General features: G+C 40.4%; 2 protein-coding genes across 26 annotated transcripts in view; both read right to left on the bottom strand.

Annotated features, from left to right (window-relative positions):
* Positions 1-23,921, bottom strand: part of LOC140629517 (membrane-associated guanylate kinase, WW and PDZ domain-containing protein 2-like) — a 316,400-nt gene that overhangs the window by 163,549 nt on the left and 128,930 nt on the right. The window lies entirely within an intron of this gene.
* Positions 9,522-20,716, bottom strand: LOC140629540 (uncharacterized). Its single transcript, XM_072819056.1, has 5 exons — positions 20,696-20,716; positions 18,895-19,482; positions 17,248-17,358; positions 10,903-10,982; positions 9,522-10,707 (listed from the first exon to the last, which is right to left on the bottom strand). The coding sequence occupies exons 1-4, from the start codon at positions 20,714-20,716 to the stop codon at positions 10,977-10,979; spliced, it is 726 nt and encodes a 241-aa protein (XP_072675157.1). The 3' UTR covers positions 9,522-10,707; positions 10,903-10,976.

Genomic DNA, 23,921 nt, shown 5'->3' with positions numbered 1-23,921 from the left:
TTTATCTAAAAGGAGTTAAAATCCAAAATGTATAAGGAACTCATACAACTTAAGAGTAAAAAAAGAAAAAAAAATCAGTTAAAAAATGGGCAAAGGATCTGAATAGACTTTTTTCCAAAGATGACACACAAATGGCTAACAGGTATATGAAAATGTGCTCTATATCACTAATCATAAGGAAATATGTCTGAAGCACAAGGATATATCATCTCATACCTGTTAGAATATTTATTATCAAAAATATAAAGATGGCAATGATGTAGAAAGAAATGGAACCTTTGGGCACTGTTGCGAGGGATATAAATTGGTAGAGCCACTATGGAAAACATATGGAGGCTTCTCAAAAAATTAAAAATAGAACTACCATATGATCCAGAAATTCTACTTTTGGCTATGTATCTGAAGTAAACTGAATCACTACTGGAAGAGGTATCTGCACTCCTATGTTCCTTTCAGCTTTATTCAAAATAGCCAGCAAATGAAAACAATCTATGTGTCCATCAATGGATGAATGGATAAAGAAAATGTAATGTACGTCTACAATGGCATATTCTTCAGCTATAGGAAGAAATTCTGTCATTTGTTACAATATGGATGGATTGGGGGTATTATGCATAAGTTAGATAGAGAAAAATACTGTAGGATATCATATATGAAATCTAGAACTCCCTCTCCTGCAAACTCATAGAAACAGAGCAGAATGGAAGGCTAAGAAATGGAGGAAATGGGGGGATGTTGGTCAAAAGATACAACTTCCAGTTATGAGATGAATTAGCTCTGGAGATATAATGTACAGCATGCTGATTACAGTTCATATTACTATGTATTATACTTGAAGGTTGCTAAGAGAGTAAATCTTAAATGTTCTCATCCCAACCCCCCACATAAAGTAATTATATGAGTTGTTGGATGTATTAACACAATAAACTTATTATTGTGTCATTCATTTCACAATATATATGTGTATCAAATGATAATGTTGTATATCGTTAACTATACAATATATCAATTATATCTCAATAAATTTGGAAAAAACACATGTTAAAATCGTTTTTATATTTCAAAGCATGGGCAGTATTTTAGTTATCTTTCTATTGATACATAATTAAGGTTTTCTGTAACACAGGACTGTCAACTTTGAAATTTCTTGAGACTTGCTCCACAGACTACCATGTACTCATTGTTTGTAAAGTACTCTGTGTGCTTGAGAACGTACTTTCCATCTAAGTGCAGTGTCTATATGTGGCTTTTAAATCAAGATTACTATTTCTGTTATTCAAATCTTTCTTTTTGTTTAAAATATTGAGAAAGGAGAGGTACATGAGGTAATATACTCCATAAATTTTTCAAATCCTCTTTTCAGATTTGTAATTTTTTCCTTTATATAAAACTTGAAGGTATGTTATCAGATGCATATGCATTTAGAATTTTTTAAATCTTCCTGATTAATTAAACCTTCTATCTATTTATACATTTAAAAAACTAAGTTAGGGAATATCAGTGTACCCAATATTAGGGATTAGAATATGGCTACAGTAATCTAGACAGGATGGTTCTGGTGCAGAGAAAGACCCATAGATCAATGGAACCCAAATGATTTATGGCAAAGTTGTACACACAGTTTACTGGAGGAAGGATAGCCTTTTCACCTAACAGTGCTAAAGCAAGTGGCCTCCATAGGCTACAGCAATAATAATAATAGTAATAATAATAATTTAAAAATCTCAACCTAGATCTTACACCTTATACGAAAATTATTTCAAAGTAGGTCACAGACTTACAGGTCAAATATTGAAGTACACAATTTAGGGGAAAAATGAGAAACTCTTTGGCGTCTAGGGCTGGTTAGAGAGTTTTTATATTTGATACTGAAAGCATGTTTCAGAAAAGGAAAAATTGATAAATTTGATAAATTGCTAAAAATTGATAAATTTGACTTCATCAAAATTAAAAATATTTTCTCTGCAAAAGACCCCGTTAAGAGGATAAAATAAAAATCATAGTTTGGGAGGCAATGTTTATAAACAACATATCTGATAAAGGGATTTATTATATATAGAATATGTAAATAATTCTCAAAACCAAATTTAAAAAAATAATCTAATTAAGATTTGGGCAAAAGGCATCATCAGACATGTTACCAAGCAGGATACACAGATGAGAAATAATTACATGAAAAGATGTTCAAGAACCACCTGGGTGGCTCAGTTGGCTAAGCGTCTGCCTGCCTTTGGCTCAGGTCATGATCCCAAGGTCCTGGAAAGGAGCCCCCTGCTCAGTGGAGAGACTCCCTCTCCCTCCCCCCCACACTGTGCTCTCTCTCACAATCTCTCTCTCTCATATAAATAAATAATATTTTTCAAAACAGATGTTCAATATCATTAGCCATTAGGGAAATACAAATTAAAACCATAATGTAATATTACACACCTCTCAGAATAACTAAAATTTAAAAAGTCATAACACCAAATGCTGGAAAGGATGTAGAGAAAATTGGTTCATTGCTGGTGGGAAGTAAAAGAATATAGCCATTCTGGAAAATAGTACAGCTGTTTATTCTAAAGCTAAAAATGTATTTTCCAAAAAACCTAGCAATTACTGTCTTGAGCTTTTATCCCAGGTAAAAGATCTATGTTCATGAAAAATCCTATATACAAATGTTTGTGGCAGCTTTTTTCATATTAACTAGAAGCTGGAATCAACCTAGATGTCCTTCAACAGGTAAATGCTTAAACAAACAGTGGTACATAAAAAGTAGCAAACTATTGATACACATACTTGAATGGGTTTCAACGAAATTAAGTTGAGTGGAAAAAAGTCCATCTCAAAAGTTTATTCACTGCATGATTCCATTTTTAGAACATTTTTGAAATACCAAAGAAATTGACATGGAGAACAGATTAGTGGTTGTTAAGGGTTAGGGGTTGTGCAGTGAGAGGGGATGGATATGGATATAAAGTGGTAGCATAAGAGAGTCTTATGGGATGGAAGAGTTATGAATCTTGACTGTGGTCATGGTCACATGTAACTACATATGTGATATAACTGCATGAAAATACACACATACACATACATACACCAGTATTTGGATAGCTAGTGAAATCAATCTGTGGATTGTACCAGTGTCAGTTTCCTGATTTTGATCCGGTATTATATTCATGTAAGGTGTTAACATTGGGGATCTTTGTTAGGGGTGTTTGGGCCCTCCCTAGAATTTCCTGTGAATTTATAAATATTTCAAAATAAAAAACTTTGAAAAGCCATATTTGAAATATCTTGAAATTATTTTGCTATTGCACAAAACAAGCAGATTTGATGCTGTCAATATTATTTTCAAACCTGCATGCATTAAGCAGTAAAGACAAGACATAACTCATTCCTAAATATAAAAGAAACTTGAGCAATCAAGAATAAAAGGATGCAATTTTATAATCCTTACACAGGTACTATTTTATAGCCATGATAAAGATTGGAGGTAGAAAAGAGAAATACATAAATGATTAGTGCAAAAATGATATTTAAAATATTTAACAACTTTTATGGTCTGGACACTAATCACTCAGAGTAGATGGGGGCCAATTATTACAGACGTCAGCCATAAACAGAAGAATTGGTATCTATGCAAAGCAGTGGAAAAATCTATCCTATATGATTTATTTTGATTTTATTTTATTATTTCCTCCACAAAAGATTTATATTCCTAAAGTGTTGGTATTTTGTAGTACCCCTAAGCTGAAAACACTGGAAAAGGTACTATATTATTGGATGAAGCATACCTCAAAATGCTGCTATAAAAAAATCATGACTAATATGAATAAGTACCAGTTAGCAAAATAAGAACAGTTTCTATTAAGATATTTTAAATTTCCTCAAATTTTTAATAAAACATCCTAAATATCATTATAAAAACAAAGTAACATTCAAATTAGTTCATAATATTTAAAGATAGGAGTTCAAAATATCAATGATTTTTCAATTCTAAAGTTTCAGTACTTGAGGGGTATCTTTAGAGTCTGTTTTTTTCTAATCTTTTACTCATTCATTTGAGAGAGAGAGCAAGTGGATGAGTGAGGAGAGAGGGGCAGAGGGAGAGGGAGAAGCAGATGCCCCACTGATCAGGAAGACCAACATGGGGCTCAATCCCAGGACTCCTAGATCATGACCAGAGCCAAAAGCAGATATTTAACCAATAAGCCTCCCAGGTGCCCCAGAGCCTGTTTTACTGAATTATTCCTAGGGGAAAGCTATCAAGGTACTTTACAAACATAATCTTAGGTTTATTAGATCAGGAAAACAAATATTCAAAGGTGAAATTAATTTGCTCATATTTATTGTTGAGAAATTAGGGTCATTAATTATCAATACAAATTTAATGAGACAACAGGCCAAAGCCCCTATTTGAAAAAGAAATAAACTATGCATTCTAGGAACAGAATGTGAACTACAAAAATAAAATTATGTGTTTCCTAATCTGTGTGACAGTTAAGAAATTCACTTAAGAAATGACCTAAAACTACGTACAGATGGCTAACAGACACATGAAAAGATGCTCAACATCATTCATCATCAGGGAAACACAAATCAAAACTACAATGAGACATCACCTCACACCTGTCAGAATGGCTAAAATTAACAACACAGGATACAACAGATGTTGATGAGGATGCAGAGAAAGGGGAACCCTCTTATACTGTTGGTGGGAATGCAGACTGGTGCAGCCACTCTGGAAAAGAGTATGAAGGTTCCTCAAAAAGTTAAAAGTAGAACTACCCTGTGATCCAGCAATTGCACTACTAGGTATTCACCCAAAGAATACAAAAGTACTAAATCAAAGGGATGCATGTATCCTGATATTTATAGCAGCATTATCCACAATTGCTAATTATGGAAACAATCCGACATCAATCCATAGATTGATGAATGGATAAAGAGGATGTGGTACACACATATACAATTGAATATTCCTCAGCCATAAAAAAAGAATGAAATCTTACCATTTGTGATGACATAGATGGAGCTAGAGAGTATTATGCTAAGTGAAATAAGTCAGAGAAAGACAAATACTGTGTGATTTCACTCATATGTGTAATTTAAGAAATAAAACAGATGAACATGGGGGGTGGGAAGAGAGAGAAACACCAGAAAACAGACTAACTATGGAGAACTGAGGGCTGCTCGAGGGGAGGGGGGCAGGGGGATGGGCTAAATAGGCATTAAGAAGGGTACTTGTGATGAGCACTGGGGGCTGAATATAAGTGATGAATCACTAAATTCTACACCTGAAACTAATATTACACTGTATGTTAGCTAATTGGAACTTAAAAATTTGGAAAAGAAAGAAAAAAGAAATGACCTAAAATTGATTAGTGTTTTCTATTATTTTAGAATAGGCACCCTTCTCATGGTCTCACTCATACGTGGAATATAAGAAATAGTGAAAGGGACTATAAGGGAAAGGAGGGAAATCGAGGAGGGGGAATTAGAGAGGAAGACAATCCATGAGAGACTCCTAACACTGGGAAACAAACAAAGGATGGGATGACTGGGTGACAGGCACTAAGGAGGGCACTTGAGGGGATGAACACTGGGTGTTATACTATATGTTGGGAAATTGAATTCAAAGAAAAAAATTTAAAAATAAATGCAAAATAAAAGGAAAACTCAGTACACTATATTGATATATATAAAAAAAGGCAACCTCCTCTTGAAAAAAAAATCCACTTAATATATATTCCAAACATAGCTTATGCTATCTTCATTTATGTGCATTTTGGACACCATTTTTTTTAAAGATAAATAACTCAAAACTTTAGTTTTAACTAAATGTCAATGGAAATGGAGTTCTCACATAGGTAAAGAGGTTAAGATTATGTGATTGTTTTTACAGCAATATGAGAAAACTGCCTTATAATTCATACACATTGAATATGGAAATGAAGCCACCTAGTATGTACAGCTGTGATTACAATTTTCTGAGAATTTAGAGCCATCGTAACAGAATAGAGGGGGACAATCTTTAATCTATCAATATTAGGCTGGAATTAGCTAGGCAGATAATTTTAGCCTGCAAGGGTTTTGTTCATTTCCATCTCTCCAGGATACTCTAGAATAATTCAAAGCTCTTTAGGTAGGCCAACTATTCTGAATTCTTCCTCTTGTCTTCTATGAGGCTCATTTGTTGGCTCAGAACACACAGAAAAGGAAAAGAAAGGAACAGTTATTGAGAGCCTGTAGTGTCACAAGCACTGTCCCTTTTATTTGTGAAGCTGAATCTACAGGAAACAGATATCCTTCCCATTTTTACAGGTAAGAAACCTTAGGTTCTCAGAAGTGAAGAAGTACCTTTCCCAAGAGCCCACAGATTTGTGTTCGGATTAGAAGTTTCCTTGACTCCAAATTTCACACAATTTCTTCTTCTGAATGTGATAATTTAATTACATTTCAACTTTAAGAAAAGAATGATCCTATGAGGTGTCTTCAAAAAGACTTATTTATTTATGAGAAAGAGAGTGGGGGGGGGAGGGGCAGAGGGCGGGAATCTCAAGCAGACTTCCCCCCCTGAGTGCAGAACCTGACATGGGGACATGGGGCTTCATCTCATGACTCATGAGATCATGACCTGAGCTGAAACCAAGAGTTGCACACTCAAATGACCGAGCCACCCAGGCACCCCAAGGCTTGAATCATGTTTGATGTTAACCCTATAGCTCAGTGAATCTTGGGGGATGTGTCACCACTGAGATATATGTGATCAGCAATGTCTCAGGAGAAACCCCATGGTACTGATTGTGGGGGCCAGAGACACATATGTTGATGTTTTTTATATGCAGTTCACTGATCTTGCCTCCAAACTGTTTAATAGTTAACCACTATTTCTGTGGCGTTTTGTAAAAGATTATATTGGCTTGCTAAATGGCACTCCCCCAAATACTAATATTAGAATCCAGTAGTAGGTGGAGATTTTTTTTTTTCTGCTATGTAGACTGGTGCTAAAACTCTAAAAATGCAGAGCGATGACAAATGCACAGAATGTAGTGACTTTAGTACTTTCGACTGTATTGTGAGAGAAGGAAGTATGCGTTCACGTTTAGTACATTATGCTTCAAGATAAAATGGTTGCTTTGGTGTCAACAGATGGTTGTTTAATATGTATTTGTATGGAGCCATCTATGTTCCCATGTCCCCCTTGATAACAATAAGAAAATATTTGCTAGTTTTTTTCTCTAGCCCAAGAATAATTTAAATCAGTTGATAACCTCCCTTCCATCACTCTTTCACTCAGCTTCTTCTTTTGTAGTTGACCAAGGAATTAACTTTATGTACCAGTGTTAACAGAACTAAAAATGTCAACATTTACAGATCCATATCCACACACGCACACACAATACATATGCACATTCATGACAGTATGCACATATATACAACATCATGGAATTCCATTTTGAGAGATCAAAATTTTAATTACAATAATAATAAAGAATTTATAGTTATGCAATCCAATAAGCTCTAAAATGTTCAATTTAAAAAATACTGCATAAAACTTTTGCTTCCAGGTAGGATGGAGTGAGAAGTTTATAAACCATGAGAACACAAAAAAAATCTACACAAAATGTAAAAAATAAACAATTTAAAGGCATCAGCACTGCTGAAACAACAGGCCTAGGATTCCAAAGAGGAGAAAACCCTGAAGAAGTGAGGGAAGAATTTGCAGCTGATTTTGTTGATTCTGGGCTGTGGTAAGAACCCAGACTGCCTAGGTAGAAGGCCACTGCTAGAGGTTAGGGAAGCCAGCCGAAAGCTGAGGAGTCTTGAGAGCCATATGTATAGATCTGCATACCACCGATTCTTTAATAACCAGCAGAATGCTATGCCTCTAAACACAAAAATCAATAATATTTATAGGTCCACAAGACTGTTTCTCTATATATCATGTTTGATGCCAATGACAAAATATAGACTTGAGAGATCTTAAACAGACAACCCATTATCCCATGATGACATCTGTCAATTCAGAAGCTGCAAGGTCTAGAGGCAAACAGCTAAGCTAAAACCCCTGAAATGCACCACAGGTTTTTGGCAGTCTTGCAATACTAGGAAGAAAAAACATTTTTAAAATATTGGCATTTAAGATCTGCCAAGAGGAAGGCCCCACATGAACACACGGGGCCAGGATTTGTCCTGTGGACCAAATCCAGCCTGCCTCTATTTTCTGTATGGTCCAGAAATGAAGACCAATTTATATACTTTTAAATGGTTGCCAAAAAAAAAAAATAATCAAAAGTACAGTATTTTGAAATTCAAATCCTGAAAGTATACAAAACTCAAATTCTCTGTTCATAAACAAAGCTCCATCAAAATACATCCATGTCCTTTAATTATATATTGATTTGTCTGCTTTTGCATAATGAGTAGTTACAAAGAGACTGGATAACCTGCAAAGCCTAAAATATAGGCTACCTACCCTTTATAGAAAATGCTTGCTGACCTGCAAATAGGCTGTTAGTTGAAAACCTTGGGCAAACATCCTAAGCACAGGAACAAACCAGAGATAAATCGGGTCCTACCAAAACTCAGCCCAACCTCCTATTGGCTTAACTCCAGATTGGACTAAGTAATTAGCCTCCACTCTATCTCACTGGCATAAAAAGTATAAACCTTTGCTGGAGAAAGATATTATCATCTTGAGCCTCCATATAATTTTTTTATACACATTTTACACACATCCCAGCATTCAGAAAATTACTCTACTTTGTTTTTTTTTTTTTTTAATTTTTATTTATTTATGATAGTCACAGAGAGATTGAGAGAGAGGCAGAGACACAGGCAGAGGGAGAAGCAGGCTCCATGCACCGGGAGCCCGACGTGGGATTCGATCCCGGGTCTCCGGGATCGCGCCCTGGGCCGAAGGCAGGCGCCAAACCGCTGCGCCACCCAGGGATCCCAGAAAATTACTCTACTTTGTTTGGTCTGAGTGGAACATATAAAGAAACCTCACTTAATTGGCTAGCTCAACAGCAGTCCATTAACATCCAACATTTAAACACACAATTTTAACCTATGTCTTAAAGAAACGAAAAATAAAACAGAAGTAACAGTATTACATAAAAGCAAGTTTCTTGGCAAGAAAACTTAAAATATGTGTCTGGAATAATAGTATTCTAACTAACTAGATGTTAATTTCCATTGTATAACATTCCAGTAATATACGGAATAAAATCTAGGAGTTATTTATTTTGTAGAAAATGAAAACAAATAGTAATTGACTGGTTATAAATCATTCTGAACTACAAGACTATATTGCAGGGCTTGTTTTTCAATGACATGTGCTCCTCAGACACTGGCATCATATTTTAGGTATTTATCATCCTAAGAAGACAGACAAGTGCGGATGTGGGAAAAACTGATAACATTGGAATATTAAAATTATGCAACGTCTTATGCCTACATCTCTCCCAGAATTTTAAAGTTTGATTTTAACAGCTTTTTCTAATAAAAAGAATAACTCAAAGGAACAAGACAGCTGAGAAGTTCAATGTGTCACAGCACTGCAAATCGTTACATTCATTTTAATTAGGATATACTAAGGTTTTTACATCTGCGGCAAAAGTGAATTGTAACTTCCATATATAACAGATCAGGCCATTTTAATTTATAACTGATCACAATCTGCAGCATACGTCTTACTGGTGTCAAGGAAATATATAGCCTAATGGTGATCAAAAGTCCAGGTCACAGAATTTTATGGGCTTCAACCACAAGCAGTCATACTATTCTACAGAAAGCATACAGATATAGCTATAAATATAAAATTTAATATAGACAGTGGTTAAAAACTGGATATTTATGCATTCAAATATGTACATATAAACTGTACACTATAATTCTTAATTGAACTCTTTACAACTAGCTTGTGAACAGTTACAGAAATGAACAATGTTATCAAAATATTATCTGATAAAGCCAGAACTATTGTTACAAAGGACTTTTAGAATTAGAGACTTATAAAAAGTTGACTTTTCAAAAACTTTTTTAAAAGTTTAAACTCTCATCACTTTCTCCACTTTTAAGAGCTTCTCAATGATAGATGCCTGTGAACAGGGCTCTAATAGGTTGAGGAGATAAAGGCTTGATTGTAGTCAAATAATAAATCAAAGGAGAGTATGCTATTTATCATTTTAGCTAAATTTTAAGTGTTCTTTAACATTAAACTCAACATCTTTAAAAATTACAAGTGTCATCTGTAACAGACTTCATCTAATTTACTAATATCAGTGCAAGGTTTACACCCATCTAACCCCCAACATTGTTCAAAAACATTCTTCACATACATGAAAACAGTCAGTTTCTAAGCAAGTTAGTATTACTACACTAGAAACTAGAAAATACTAAGGATATCCCAGGACATTCATGCAACTGGTTATTTAATTCAAATATTTGATTAAAGGAAAGTAGCCATATGTATAGATCTGTATACCACCGATTCTTTAATAACCAGCAGAATGCTATGCCTCTAAACACAAAAATCAATAATATTTATAGGTCCACAAGACTGTTTCTCTATATATCATGTTTGATGCCAATGAAAAGATAAGAGTCCTCAGAGAGACATATTGCAAACAAAAAGTCCTTAGAAGGTGGTGGAAAGTCAGGCCAGGAGTCACATAGAACCAACAGAGATGACAGAGATGTGATATCCGGCACAGTTTCCTCAGAAAGAGAAAGGAAAACCACATGGCACTGCTGAAAAGCCGCGTTAATTCTCTCTCCTCTCTAAGCATTAAATAATACACCTTTAAAATTGTCTCAACTACATGATTGCTCCTGTCGGTGAGACCCTCCTTTAAGAAACACAAACATGCTCAAAGCGCAACGCAGAAACATCATAGAAACTTAATGACCTACCATTCTCTTTGCACTCTTCTGGAGGTTTAGCCTTTTTCGCAAGTCGAGGATCCAGCCATGATGTTGTCTTTGTGTTATGGCTGAAAAGAAAAGAGATCACTCTGAACAGACACATACTGAAAGGAATCAAGTTTATTCCTTAAAAAAAAAGGGGGGGGGGCTGTTAGTCCAACAAAATTGCAATCGATACACTTAATTTGCTTACTGGTTCTAAGTAGCCCTGAAGGAGGTGTAAGAGTAATTGTGCAAGGCAGCTGTAAATTTGGCAACCTCAGCTCCCTGTCCTCAAAGCAGCTATTTTTATTAAAATCAACTAGAATGTTGCCAAGTTCACCTCATTGAAAATGCAGAACTCATCCAGAGCAAAAGGAATTTATTACAAATACTGGATTCTCCACTTGGAAGAGCACAGTTCGCAGGCTCTGATACTGTTTCCTCACTTTTGCAAAATGATTATTTTCATCTTAAACCTACCCTTTTCATAAACAGTTGTTTTGTTACTCTTTAACTACAGAGCTGGCAGAGGCAGTATAAAAGTGATGGAAATTACAGCATGTTCCCGGGATGCCTACATTTTCTCAAAAAGTGATTAATAGCAATTTCATTAACCCATATTTAGCTGTGTTGCATCTAAATTTTTTTAATCCAGTTAGGCAGGCATAGGATACAAATGCCTGTATTCTAGTGTTTCTAGAATGGAATTTCTGGGAATTAATAATAATTTAAATAACATTTGTGCTTTGGAAAAAAAATATCTTCTGGAAAGCCTTTAGTCAGGAATTTTAAAAACAGAGATGTTCTTACAACAGTGTGTCTTAAAGAGGCCCTGGAATCACCTGCATTGGAGTCACCTGGAGATTAACAGTGCATATTCTGGGTCTTCACAGAACTACTGAATCAGAATCTTTGAGGTTGAGCCACAAAATCTCCATCATTGGCAAGCACTCCAGGTGATTTTTATGCACATTATAATTTGAGAACCACTCACAAGCTCAAAACTGCTCTTTGGAGCTAAAGTCTTTACTGTGTACAGCTGTCTCAAGTGATCCCCTCTACCAACGGACAAATTATCAAGGATGTGACATTTGTGAGGGCTTCAGAAAAAGAATGAACAAAGTCACAGGTGTGGAAAAGTGTGAGACATACAGGGAAGAGTCAAGAGGCCAATAAATGGAACATGAAAGGGAACAGTAGAAAATAGTTTAGAAATATAAATTAAAGCCAGATAATAGGGATATTTGAACACAGCTGTAAGAAAGTCAAATGATAAAGATGAAAGTCAAATGATAAAAATTTCACATATATTTTCTCTTTCTTCCTTGAAATTTAACTATGTTTTATTGTATCACAGACACAAGTATTAGCTAGATAACCTGACAGGCAAATCTCCACTTAGAGCAAAGGTCAAAAAATTCTTCCAGGCAGCATATTTAATAGCAAACTTATAGAGACCAGGTGCCTATTTAATGAAGAAAATTTTAAGGTAGGAAAGAGGAAAGATAAAGACAAGCTGGGAGTGGGCAAGCAAGTCCAGGTGTTAAAGCACATGGTGTTTTCTGGACGATGATCCTGTCTATTGTAGAGCCATCTCTGATTTGAAAACCGAGAGACATTAAGATTCTTGGGTCATGAAGTCTCTGCTCCAGAAGATTCCTTTTTATTTCTGAATTTCACTTGTGGTAAAGCGAAAATACTCTTCATCACTTCCTTCACATTTAGGACCTCTGCAATGATTGATGCCTCTAAACAGGGCTCTCATAATTTGATCAGATAAAGGCTGTGAATTTGGTCAAATTGTAAATCGCCAGGAGAGTGTGCTAGCTTCTGTTTACTCCCAATTTGACCTTTGTAAAATCTGATGGTGCTTTATTATTGAGTTTCAGAAGCAAGTACTGCAGACACTTTTGTCTCATTCTGCTCCTCATTTGTAGTCATGTCAATATCATCTAGTCTTTTCCTCTGAACTAAAGACACCCATGGAAGGAGATTATGACCACCTCAAATATGTTAGTGAACTGGGTTCAGTGTTTGATGCTCTTATTTTGAAATAGGCAAATTCACTTAAAAAAATTTTTTTTAGGGCAGCCCAGGTGGCTCAGCGGTTTAGCGCCGCCTTCAGCTCAGTGTGTGATCCTGGAGACCCTGGATCGAGTCCCACGTCGGGCTCCCTGCATGGAGCCTGCTTCTCCCTCTGCCTGTGTCTCTGCCTCTCTCTCTGCGTCTCTCATGAATAAATAAATAAAATCTTTAAAAAGTTTTTTTTAATAGACGTGACTTCATTACAAAGTGTGCATGCGCATACATGCGCATGTGCATTTGTGTGTAAGGCATGTTCATGTCTGCGTTTTTATGTGTTAGGGAGAAATATTGGGGAGTGAGCAAGGAAAATTTATTTCCCAACTTTTTAAGTACAACTGCTTCTTCAAAATCCTTCCTTCATTTCGGAAAAAAGTCATTTATTTCTAGGTCTTTTAGACATATTCACAAAAGCAAACACATCTAGGACTAAGAGGTAAGGGGCCATTACTAAGCCATTACAGGGAGTCAAATTACCATTTCCATATCATTCCACCGTTGGTCTCAAATACCGGCTAATTTCATAGAGAACTGTGAGTCTCCTAGCTTTCCTGAGTTTATATAAAGCATTTCATTACAGGATGATTGTTTTTTAGGTTGAACTAGCATTAATGGTATGTCACTTTAATACACTTTGGCAGATGGAGTCTCTTACGGTTAACAGCATTTTTAGCTGATCCTCTGAAATGATTCTTAAAGAAATGTGGGTAGTAGTTAGTCTTAAACATCACATGAAGATACAGTACAGTATTTTTCAATAGTGGTTCTCCCCAGCCTTATAATTTGCATACTTCTCCAGGATTACAAAGGGGATATTTTTAATGCATTGGGAGACAACGGACCAAGTGGCTTTTCCATTTCCCTTAAATTATATATTTTTAACCTCGACAATTACCTTTGAAAATAGGATTAAATACTGGACAGGAAACTGTGTACAAAATGGAATCGTTGAGGGATTTTTCACAATCTACATAGCACTTTTCCTCAAGTTTGAGGATGTGATTTCCTTTTACTTCCACTGCTAAAGTAGATTTAAATAAAGCATCAGTTTTCTGGATCTAACCAAATGGTGTGTACACAAACGACAGGAAGGTTAAGAGGCTAATGCTATATGATCTTATATTGATACTAGTTTCTTAAACAGAGACACATACACACATATATGCTGAATTTGCAAAGAAATTTTTTCCCCTAGCTGGAGAATGGAATAAATGTTTTCTAGGAATGCTAAATCATAGTAGTCTACTGCTGTATGTATTCCTATGGATAAAGTTAATGTGATGATCTTGAAAAGTGAGAGATCAAGTGGAGTGAAGTCAGTAGCTATCCAGGTTCAATCAATCTCAGATTTAAAAATCTGTATAAAAACCTTAAAAGTGGTTTATCCAAACTCTTCCCCGATGTTAAACTGTATAATGAATCTATCTGGAGGACTGGAAAAAAACAGAAGTGAAATTTCATTTAACTCTGCAATAGTAGTTTAAATTCATAACAGAATGGCCTTGAAGACATGATAGACTGACTTATAATGAATTAGAAATTTCTGTGTTTTTTTTTTTTTGTAAGTTTAACCTTTGCCAAACTGACAAAAGCTGCAGGTTAAATAATAACATCTTATCTTCCTGGGGAAACATTCTGCTCACATAGAAAATGCTTCACTTCGACAGAAAAAGCTGCTGACATTATGGCATACCATTGCAAAGTTATTCTCATTATCTCGTAACATTTCCTGATGGTTGACTCTGTCGGGCTACGCTAGAACCTTCATATGCATCACCTCACTTAATGCTAATGAGCCTCTGTGGCTATAGATTTTTAATTCTGTTTTACGGGAGAAACAAAGGTTCAGAGAAGGTGAGTAACTTGCCCAAGGTTACACAGCTAGTGCGTGAAAGTGAAAGGGCTGGCATTAAACACAGTTACATCTGATTTCCAAGTTCAAGTTTCTTAAGCTCTGAAACCAGAGGCATACTAAACCTAACACTTGTTTTTCATACTGAGTTGCTTTATTTCGCTCCCTCAGAGAATAATCAAAGATCCTTTTCTCAGAGCCTTTGCCAAGAGTTTGGAAATAGAGACATTTATCTCCCGTTTGAGGAGAGTAATCACAACAAATTCCTTTGTGTTGAATGCCTTGTACTTAGTAGGTATTATATTAAATTGCAGGCTCATAGAGATGAAAAGGAGGACATTGTGATTGAGGTACGGATAGCATCACTGGAAACATTTTTTTCCTTATAAACTTGAATTTTCCATATCAATGGCTTGATTTTAGAAACTAGGGAACCAAGACTGCCTCAACCTTTTAGGTTATCTTTTCTCTCATCTCCAGTATTGGGTTCTCTGGAACCCTGACAAATATGATGGCCTTTAACTTGCCCTAGATCATGGTAACTTACTAACTTTCTAACTCCATTCTCTTACTCATTGCTTTTGCCGTCAGAGTCAGAGAGGGTCTTGACCAACCATGTAGTTCAAACTCTCATTCCAGATGTTCCAGTTATGTCTGCTTTTTCTGTGTTCATTCAGCCTCTGTTTTTAACATTTTCAATGTTGGACATTTCACTATATAATTACGTAACCCAGTCCATTTCTGGGTAGTTCTTAATTATGAGACATTTATTCCTACTGCTGAACAGAAATCTTTGTTCCCTATTACATAAAGCTAATGATACGGATTTTGGCTTTTGGAACAGAATAGAGTAAGTCTACAGGTTCTTCTGCATGATGCAGCTTTAGATATTTCAAAATTGCTGTCATTATTTTATTCTTAAAATGTAGTGTTAAATAGAATTGAATATGGTGTTGGAGATACGGTTTTATCAGTAATGAAAATGGGACTATTACTTTCTTCTCTGATTTAGATATTATCTAATTATCAAATAAAATTTGAATGACTATGTTGGGTTAGGTAGAAATAATTTATTTTTAATCCAAGTTGTAAGATGAGATTGCCAAAAAGAGTATGATGGTTTTCAAAATTTATGTGCCCCTTTATGATCCATGGACTTTTTTTTAAAGCATCAACTAATTCAAGAAAAAGGTTTCCCCTCTTGTTTTCTGTAAATAATTGCTGATAATTTAAAAAATATTTTATTAGCATCTTGTACTACAAAAGTGGGCTTCCCTTTATAAAGGACCAGTTTAACAGGGTCTCCTGGTAAACAAAAGTTCCTGGACTGTGTGTGAGAGAGAAAAGATGACAGATGAAAGCTAACCTAGAGCTATCAATTAGGTCTTGTTGGTAAGTGCTGGCCTGGAACTGACAGCTATACCTTGGTGTTCTTCTGCCAAACATCAACAATTTCTTAGCACACCAACTTCAGAGAAGGTCTCTCTATGACTGATGATATCAAGAGAAAAAACAGACCACTCTCTGCTGTATCTTTCCTATTGCAGCTTTAGCCTTGCTTCATCTTTTCACCTTCTAGGTAAGAATTACTTAGAAACCCTGTCAGAAAATCATCCCTGCCCTTCAGAGTATTTAATCTATAAAGAACTCTCACTTCCTTGAACCCTCTTAAAAAACATCTCTTGGAAGACCAAATTCTAAGGCTTCCTACTGAGATGTCACACAGTTCCCTGTAGGTGTGAGCTTTCCCTCATTGTGATGAGTCAATGAACCCACATTGGTTCAACGATATGTATGTTCCTGCTGATTTTGGCTGCAAGGTGCTGATATCTTGTTATGGAAGTGACAAGTAAAATGAGAAAGACTACCTAGAATTTTACCAAATGTAAACCTTCCTATAAATTTCTTATGGCCTATGAAACCAGGTATAATAAATCTACACACAATGATACCAATTTGGACACTATATCCTTTAATAAAGGCCCATTTATGCATGTTACCATGAACTGAATGAAAATCATTTTCTGATGGGAATCCTGCTAATGCTTTCTCTAGAGGCTCATTCTTGACATTCCTCAGAACAGAAAGTAGATGACCTTTTGTTCAGGCACCTGTCTTCTGGCACCTCAGTTTTTATAAGAGAATCAATCCTATCTTCCACTCAGCTGATAAAGCATTTAATGCTCCACTTGACTGGCAATAAGGGCACCAGTACATCAGGTACACGTCAGAAGGATGATCTTGGACTTATGGCTGTTCGATATATTTCAAAAGCACAGCACAGACCTGCATCCAATTCAAAACTAAATGCCTCTCCCCCATTTCCTCTTAAAATCATGTGAATCAGACACTTCTGAGCTAATAATTAAAAAAAAAAAAAAAAAAAGGAAGAAAGAAGAAGAGAAAGAAAAACCCACCTCTCCCCACTCCCCAGCCTCCTCCAGCTTCTTGACTAATACCTCTGGGCAGTTCACTTCAGAATGGAGCAGATTCCTGAGTGCACAATGGCAAACTGGCAGACAAGTCCCCTGTCACAGAAAGCACAGGCGACGCTTTCTTTGTAAAAAAAAAAAAAAAAAAAAAAAAAAAAAAAAAAAAAAAAAAAAAAAAAAAAAAAAAACCTCACACACACACAGGAAAATACAGAGGCTGGAACAAAAGACAGTGTCCCCGCACAGCGAGACGAGGCATCGCGCGCCCGTCTTGCGCGCGCCTCCGCCCGATCGTCGGAGCGGCCTCGGCATCCGCCGGCGACGACCCCGCGTCCTCCCCGGGCGGGCGGGCTCCGGCTCGGGGGGCAGAGGCCGCGCCGCGGGCAGCCTGGGGCGGGCGCCCCGGGGGTCGGGGCCATTTCAAACTTAGCATATTTGGTCTCAATTAGGTGGAAAATGGAGATAAGGCGGGCGCAGCCCGAGGTCTCGGGGCGCCGTGGCAGGCCGGGGAGCGCCGGCTCAGCAGGTCCCGGGCGCCCGGCCGAGCCCCGCAGCCCCGGGGCCGAGCCGCAGCCCCCCGCGCAGCCCCCCGCCCGGACCCCGGCCCCGGCCCCGGCCCCGGCCCGACCCGACCCGCGGCGCCGAACAAAAGCCCCAGCCTGGCGGGCGGCCCCGCGGGGGGCGCGGCAAGTTGGGGCTCGCTCACCTGGAGCCGGGCGCCCGCGAGGCCCGGGGCCCGCTCGTCCCGCCGCACCTGGCCATGCTCCTCGCTCCGGCTCGCCGCGGACCACCTGTGCCGGCGCGCCCCGTCCTCCCGTCGGCGGCCCCGGGCGCGAGCAGAGCAGCCGCGGCCCGGCCTCCGCGCCCCCCGCACGCGCCCCGGGCTCTGCCTCGTCGAGCCGCGCGCAGCCACCGAACCGCCGCGGACGCTTTTGTTTTCCCTCCTCTCGCAGACGAGGCGCGCGGCGCTCGGCCCGCCCGCCGCAGCCCCCACCTGCAGCCTCCGCGCCGCCCGCCCCGCCGGGGGCCTGCCCATCGCCCCGCGCACCCCGCCCGCCGCGGGCGCCGGCCGCTCGCTCCGGGGCTCCCCCGCTCGGGAGGGGGCGGCCCTCGGCGCGGTCAGGTGACCCCCGGCGGGGCGCGGGGCGCGGGGGGCGCGGGTAGTACACGCGCGGGCACAGTCACGGCACCACGCGGCGAGGGCGCCCGAGCTCCTGCACGCGAAGGCACTCGGGGCCCCCTGTTCGCCCCGGAGAGAAGCTAACACAGGACCACGAGGTGTAATCAAAGTTCTCGGTGTGGAGCCCGAGGCCGCTCACTTTCAGAACCGCCCGACTCAACAGTGGCGGCAGCGCTCCCTCCCGGGGTAACGGGCCCCGGGGCGGCCACGAGGGCGGAGGTTAGGGCGACGGGCCCCCCACCCCCACCCCCACCCCGGCGGAGGGTCTGTCCCGCGGGGGGCCGCCCGGAGGGGGGCCGAGGGGATGTCTCTGCGGAGATGTCAGTGCGAGAGCAGAAATTTCCGTGCAAACCCCAAGAGCTCCAGAAAGCGGCGCGGGGGGGGGGGGGGGGGGGAGGCGGGGAGAGAGGAGCGCACCAAACCCCCTCCCTCGAAACGCAGGGAACACTTACCTGCCAGGTATGCGCCCCGACTGCCAGGTGGAAGGAAGCAAGCCCAGGACGCAGACGAGGTCGCGGGGGTGGGGGTCGTCTGAGCCCGGCTGATGCACACCAAGTAATCCACGTTAGGGGGTCCGGAGCCCCTCGCCCCATTCCCCGCACTTTCCACCCGAGGCCAGCCCCGGGCTGCGCGCTCCGGCCGCGCGGAGATGGCGGGAGCTCGCCGCGGGGGTTCCCAAGTGCCGCGTCCCGGAGCTCCAGGGCGCGCAGCCCCGACGCCGCGCCTCGCCTTTCTTTGCTGCGCAACGCCGGCGCGAGCCCGAGGTCCCCGCCGGCATCCCCTCTGCAGGCCCGGACAGCGCCCGGGGCAGCTCGGCCCGCGGCCCGGAGCTCGTAGGTGCGCGGGGCCGGGGAGGCGGAGGGAGAAGCGCGGAGCGGCGGGCGGGCGAGCGGGCGAGCAGCAGCCTCCTCCGGCCCCGGCAGCCCCGCGCGCGCCCGCGCCGCCTCCGCGCTCTGCCCGCCGCCGGGCCATTCGGCCCTTATATACCAGCCCGCCCGGGGGCGTGGCCGGGGCGTGGCCGAGGCGGGTGGGGGCGTGGTCTAGGCGTGGCCTGAGCGGGGCAGCCAGGGAGCCGCACTGCTTCCTGGGAACTGTAGTTCCCTCCACCCCATCCCAGCTAGTGCACAACAGCTGTCGGCATGGTTGCCGCTCGCCCTCAACAGCGGTGCCCCCTTGCGCCCTCCCTTCGCAGGGAAGGCTGGGATTCCCGCCTCGCTGTCAACTCCGTTAGATCTAGGCTGGTCCTTGATGCACAAGGTGGGGGACCTCAAGCCCCCTAAACGCCTCCCGCGATGACAAGCCTGGAGTCAGACAAACCGAGCTAGGTTGCAGTCCCAGCCTGCCATGAACCGCCCGTGTGACCTTCAAGGAAGCGTGTGACCTGCGAGGCTGCAGAAACTGAAGTCTGATCAAGAGCATGGCAGCTCCTCAGATTCTTCATCGGAAGCAAAGGATATTAGAGTTTGCTTCATCTGAAGCAAAGGATATTAGAGTTTGCTTCCATCTGAAGCAAAGGATATTAGAGTTTGCTTCCACCGGACAGAGAGAGCACAAGCAGTATTAACCTCACGTTAGAGACAAAAGCAAAGCTGGGAACAGTTAGACAACTTGCTTAATGTCACAGAGCAAACAACGGAGTCTGGACTCGAACTGAGAGTTCTCTGAGACATCTCCACTTTCTCCACAGTTCCAGATGGTCTGTCTATAAATCCCCCTGCAGCAGGACTGAATCCTCTCACTCTTGTGCTAGCTGCACTAGGGTTCATTTCAGGAAGAGCGGGTGCTCTGCACAAGCTGGTATAAGAATGTGGCTGAGGGATGCCTGGGTGGCTCAGGGGTTGAGCATCTGCCTTGGGCTCAGGTTGTGATCCCCGAGTCCCAGGAATGTTGCATTTAAGATGCTACAGAAATGCTTAGGAGGGGCAGTCCAGTGGGCAGCAGTTAGAGATATGGCCCTGGGACATTAGAGGAAAGTGAAGGCTACGGGTAATCGACAGTATTTCAAGCTATGGGGCTGGATGTCAACTCTAACAAGATAAAGATGCCTAAATATAGGTGAGGTTAATGTCAAGGAAAGGTTTCCTGGGGATATGATTTTTAAGTATCAGTTTAAAGACAGATTTTCTAAGATGATGTAAAGCTGTATCATCTTTGCAAGCATTCGATCTAACACTGCAGCCACACATTCACTGAAGGACAAATATAACAGAATACAGTGTAATGAAATACACTGAGCTGAAAGACTGATTTTACCTTATGGAGGTCAGGAGTCATGCTGTCCTCAACATGGTTAACAGCCCAGCAAAGGTGATGGGGACAGGATGAGTTCGGGTGTTCCTGGGTCCAGATCTTAACACTGTTACTAAATAATTATTACCTTAGTTAAGTACCTTAAGCTAAGTTTCAGCATATTCTTTGATAAGTAAGCATACCATGGTTATGGGACAAGAAATAACGTATGGGCTAATAACGTCTAGCACATCTTATGCATTCATTAAAGGAGAGTTGCCATTATTTATTTTCATTGTTATTTTTGTGACTGTCAGTATTAACCAGGTTAAAGCTACATTTCTACGGATAGAACAATACTGATTTCTATCATCAAAGTGACATATGTCAGAGAGAGAAACATTTCTGATCTGAGACACTGAAAGATCATCCCATGGCTTTTCTAGGTGATATGGGCTAACTCCATCTGTTTGATGTAATTCCAACCAAAAAAGGGAGCCTAACATTAATTATTCACTTAAAATACTTGACTATTCGTGGACAATGTTACAGGTCAGTAGAGCTTCATGTACACAAACTTTACATAAATATGGCCTGAAACTAAAAGGAATGTATAGTTCTAAGTTTAAGTCTAAAGGAGAAGCGATGAAGAAAACGAGTAGTAGAAGTAAATTGAGGACTCTTCTAAAACCTTTATTTACCTAGCGAGAATAATTCATTTCAGTAAAACATAAGGAGTTAAAGATTGGTAGGCTTTTTTTTTTTTTTAAGATTTTATTTATTCATAGAGACAGAGACACAGGCAGAGGAAGAAGCAGACTCCATACAGGAAGCCTGACATGGGACTCAATCCTGGATCTCCAAGATCACACCCCGGGCTTCATTAAACCTCTATGCCACCAGGGCTGCCCAAGATTGGTAGGCTTGATGCTTAAATGCATGCAGAATATTTTTTAAAAATACGATTTTTTTAATAACCACAGAGCCACATAAGTGGAGTTGTACATGATTTCCAGAAATGAAAGAAATAAGAAACTTGTAGTAGGTAGAAACTAATAATGCCACTTTTAAAGAGGTACAAGTAAAATAATGATCATGTACGTACATGTTGCTGAGAAATGTATTTATGCTTCTATTGGTGCTATTACACTCAGATAGCATAGCAGCTAAGAACATGCTTCTGGATCGATATTTCCTATAAATAAATCCCAGTTTCTGGGCAAATTACTTAACAGTAGTGTGCCTCAGTGTCCTATTCTATGAAATAGTACCTAACCCGTAAAATCTGTTAGGAGAAATAACTGAACTAGTACACATAATGAAGTTAAAGAGTTTCTAGAACATGGTTAGCATCCACAAGAGGTTAATTTTTACATTATTTATTATCGGTATTATCAGCATTTTTATGTAATGGAATAAAAGTACCTCAGTAAGCTTTTCTCACTTTCTAAATGCACCTCATCGATTATACTATTTATGCTCTAAATTGACGTCTGATGTTAATTAGTATTATAGGCTCTTAGTTGATACAGGGCGGTAACTAAAATTTAAGCAAGAATTTTCTCAATATTGTTTAAAGTGTCTTACATCTGGTAAACATGTATGGGAAGAAAAAAGGCAGGATAAAGACCCTATGCTAGAAAAAAACGTGACAAAGTTCAAAAGATGAAGATCTGAGTGAATATGTATGGGAAGGAGGCAATGTGAACCCTAAAGTTTCTATTGGATATTCTAATAAAGGATGAAGGACCAATTTCTGGTTTGGGGCTGTTTTCTCCATCTTTGAACACTGGGCAAAGAGCCGCCTAATTTACATATGTCTCATCTCCCATAAGGGACAGAGAAGTCCAGCCAGGCTTACAGAGCCACTGCAAGCATCTGTTGGCATTTGTGGCATCTATTGACTATCCAGACATCCCAGAGTTGGCCTGGGTAGTTGTTCTCTACCGTCCTCAGGCTGAGAGGTCCAGGGACAGACATACTGTTAGGGCTGCTTAAGAAGAGTGCAAACCAATCCATGTACCTTGGGACCCCTCCTGCCTAGCCCAAACTCACAAACAAACCAAACCCAATTCCTTATGTCTAATATATGAATTGAAAGGAATGGTGCTTTCTACATTTACTATGACCCCCAATTAAATAAATTTCTAATTTACAAATAAATGTATGTCAAGAATACTTCATTTGATTTGCCTTATACAGAGTAGAAATGCAATAGAAACCAACGATTCAGGCCCAACCAAGGGCAAATATTTTATGTTTTTAGCTGTAAGGTATTAATCAGTAACAAACTCTGTAACTGCTTTTTGATCTCCAACTTTGTTTTTTTGTGATTACTGCTTCCACTTGGCTGAATCATTTTGCTTCTCATATCAAAGATAGCTAAGAAAACTATGTACTACCAACTTAATTCAAAATCCATTACATAGTGAAAAATAAATATTTTGACAAAGATATTTCAGAATCAGAACAGAAAAGGTATCTAATTGCTTGAAAATTACCTATAGACCTATAAATTGCTTTCCTCTCATATACATTTACTTAGTTCTTCACCTTCTGAACCGCATCACATTTTTTTCCGGCACAGGGTCTTTAGTAAGCAAGTTACATTATGTACAATAGTGATCTTTAGCATTTATATAACAGGAAATCAGAGCAAAGGCACGGATCGTTTGCTATGTGCGAATGATGGCGCTAATTCCGTTATACACATTATCTTATTAAACCTTGCAAACCGCCCGAGGGGATGAGCACGTTCGTGATTTTTGTTTTACAGAAAAGGAAGCACGCAGAGGTTCAATGACTTGCCCAAGGTCTGCGGCGGGTGAGTGGCAAAGCCTCGCTCGCCTGGATCTCAGAGGCCAGAGCCCCCCACTCCCTTGCTTATTGCCTCCTGAACCCCCTCTTTCCACCCAGCCCCCGTCTCCCAGGGGTGGATTCAGGTTTTGTGGGACCTGAAGCTTGTACCGTGTTCTGGAGGGCGGGGCAGTGCCTTTAAGAGAAATAATGAGGTTTAAAATACACATGAGACGAGAGACACATAGTTCGGTGCAGGGCGTAGAGGGCCCAAGCAGGTGAGGGGCTGCTGCTTCACCACCTCCAGGGTAGGTCCCCCTCTGCTCCCCCCACCTCCCCTGCAACTCTGCATCCCCGCCTCCCAGCCACTGCTCTGGCTTCTGCGATCCACCGCCACGCCCCACCTGTCCCTCAAAGCGCTTTGACTCGAGGTGGCCAATGACACCCCAACTGC

The sequence above is a fragment of the Canis lupus genome, assembly GCF_048164855.1.
Source record: "Canis lupus baileyi chromosome 16 unlocalized genomic scaffold, mCanLup2.hap1 SUPER_16_unloc_1, whole genome shotgun sequence".
In the NCBI taxonomy this organism is placed as follows: domain Eukaryota; kingdom Metazoa; phylum Chordata; class Mammalia; order Carnivora; family Canidae; genus Canis; species Canis lupus.
This window is presented reverse-complemented; position numbering and strand designations above follow the sequence as displayed.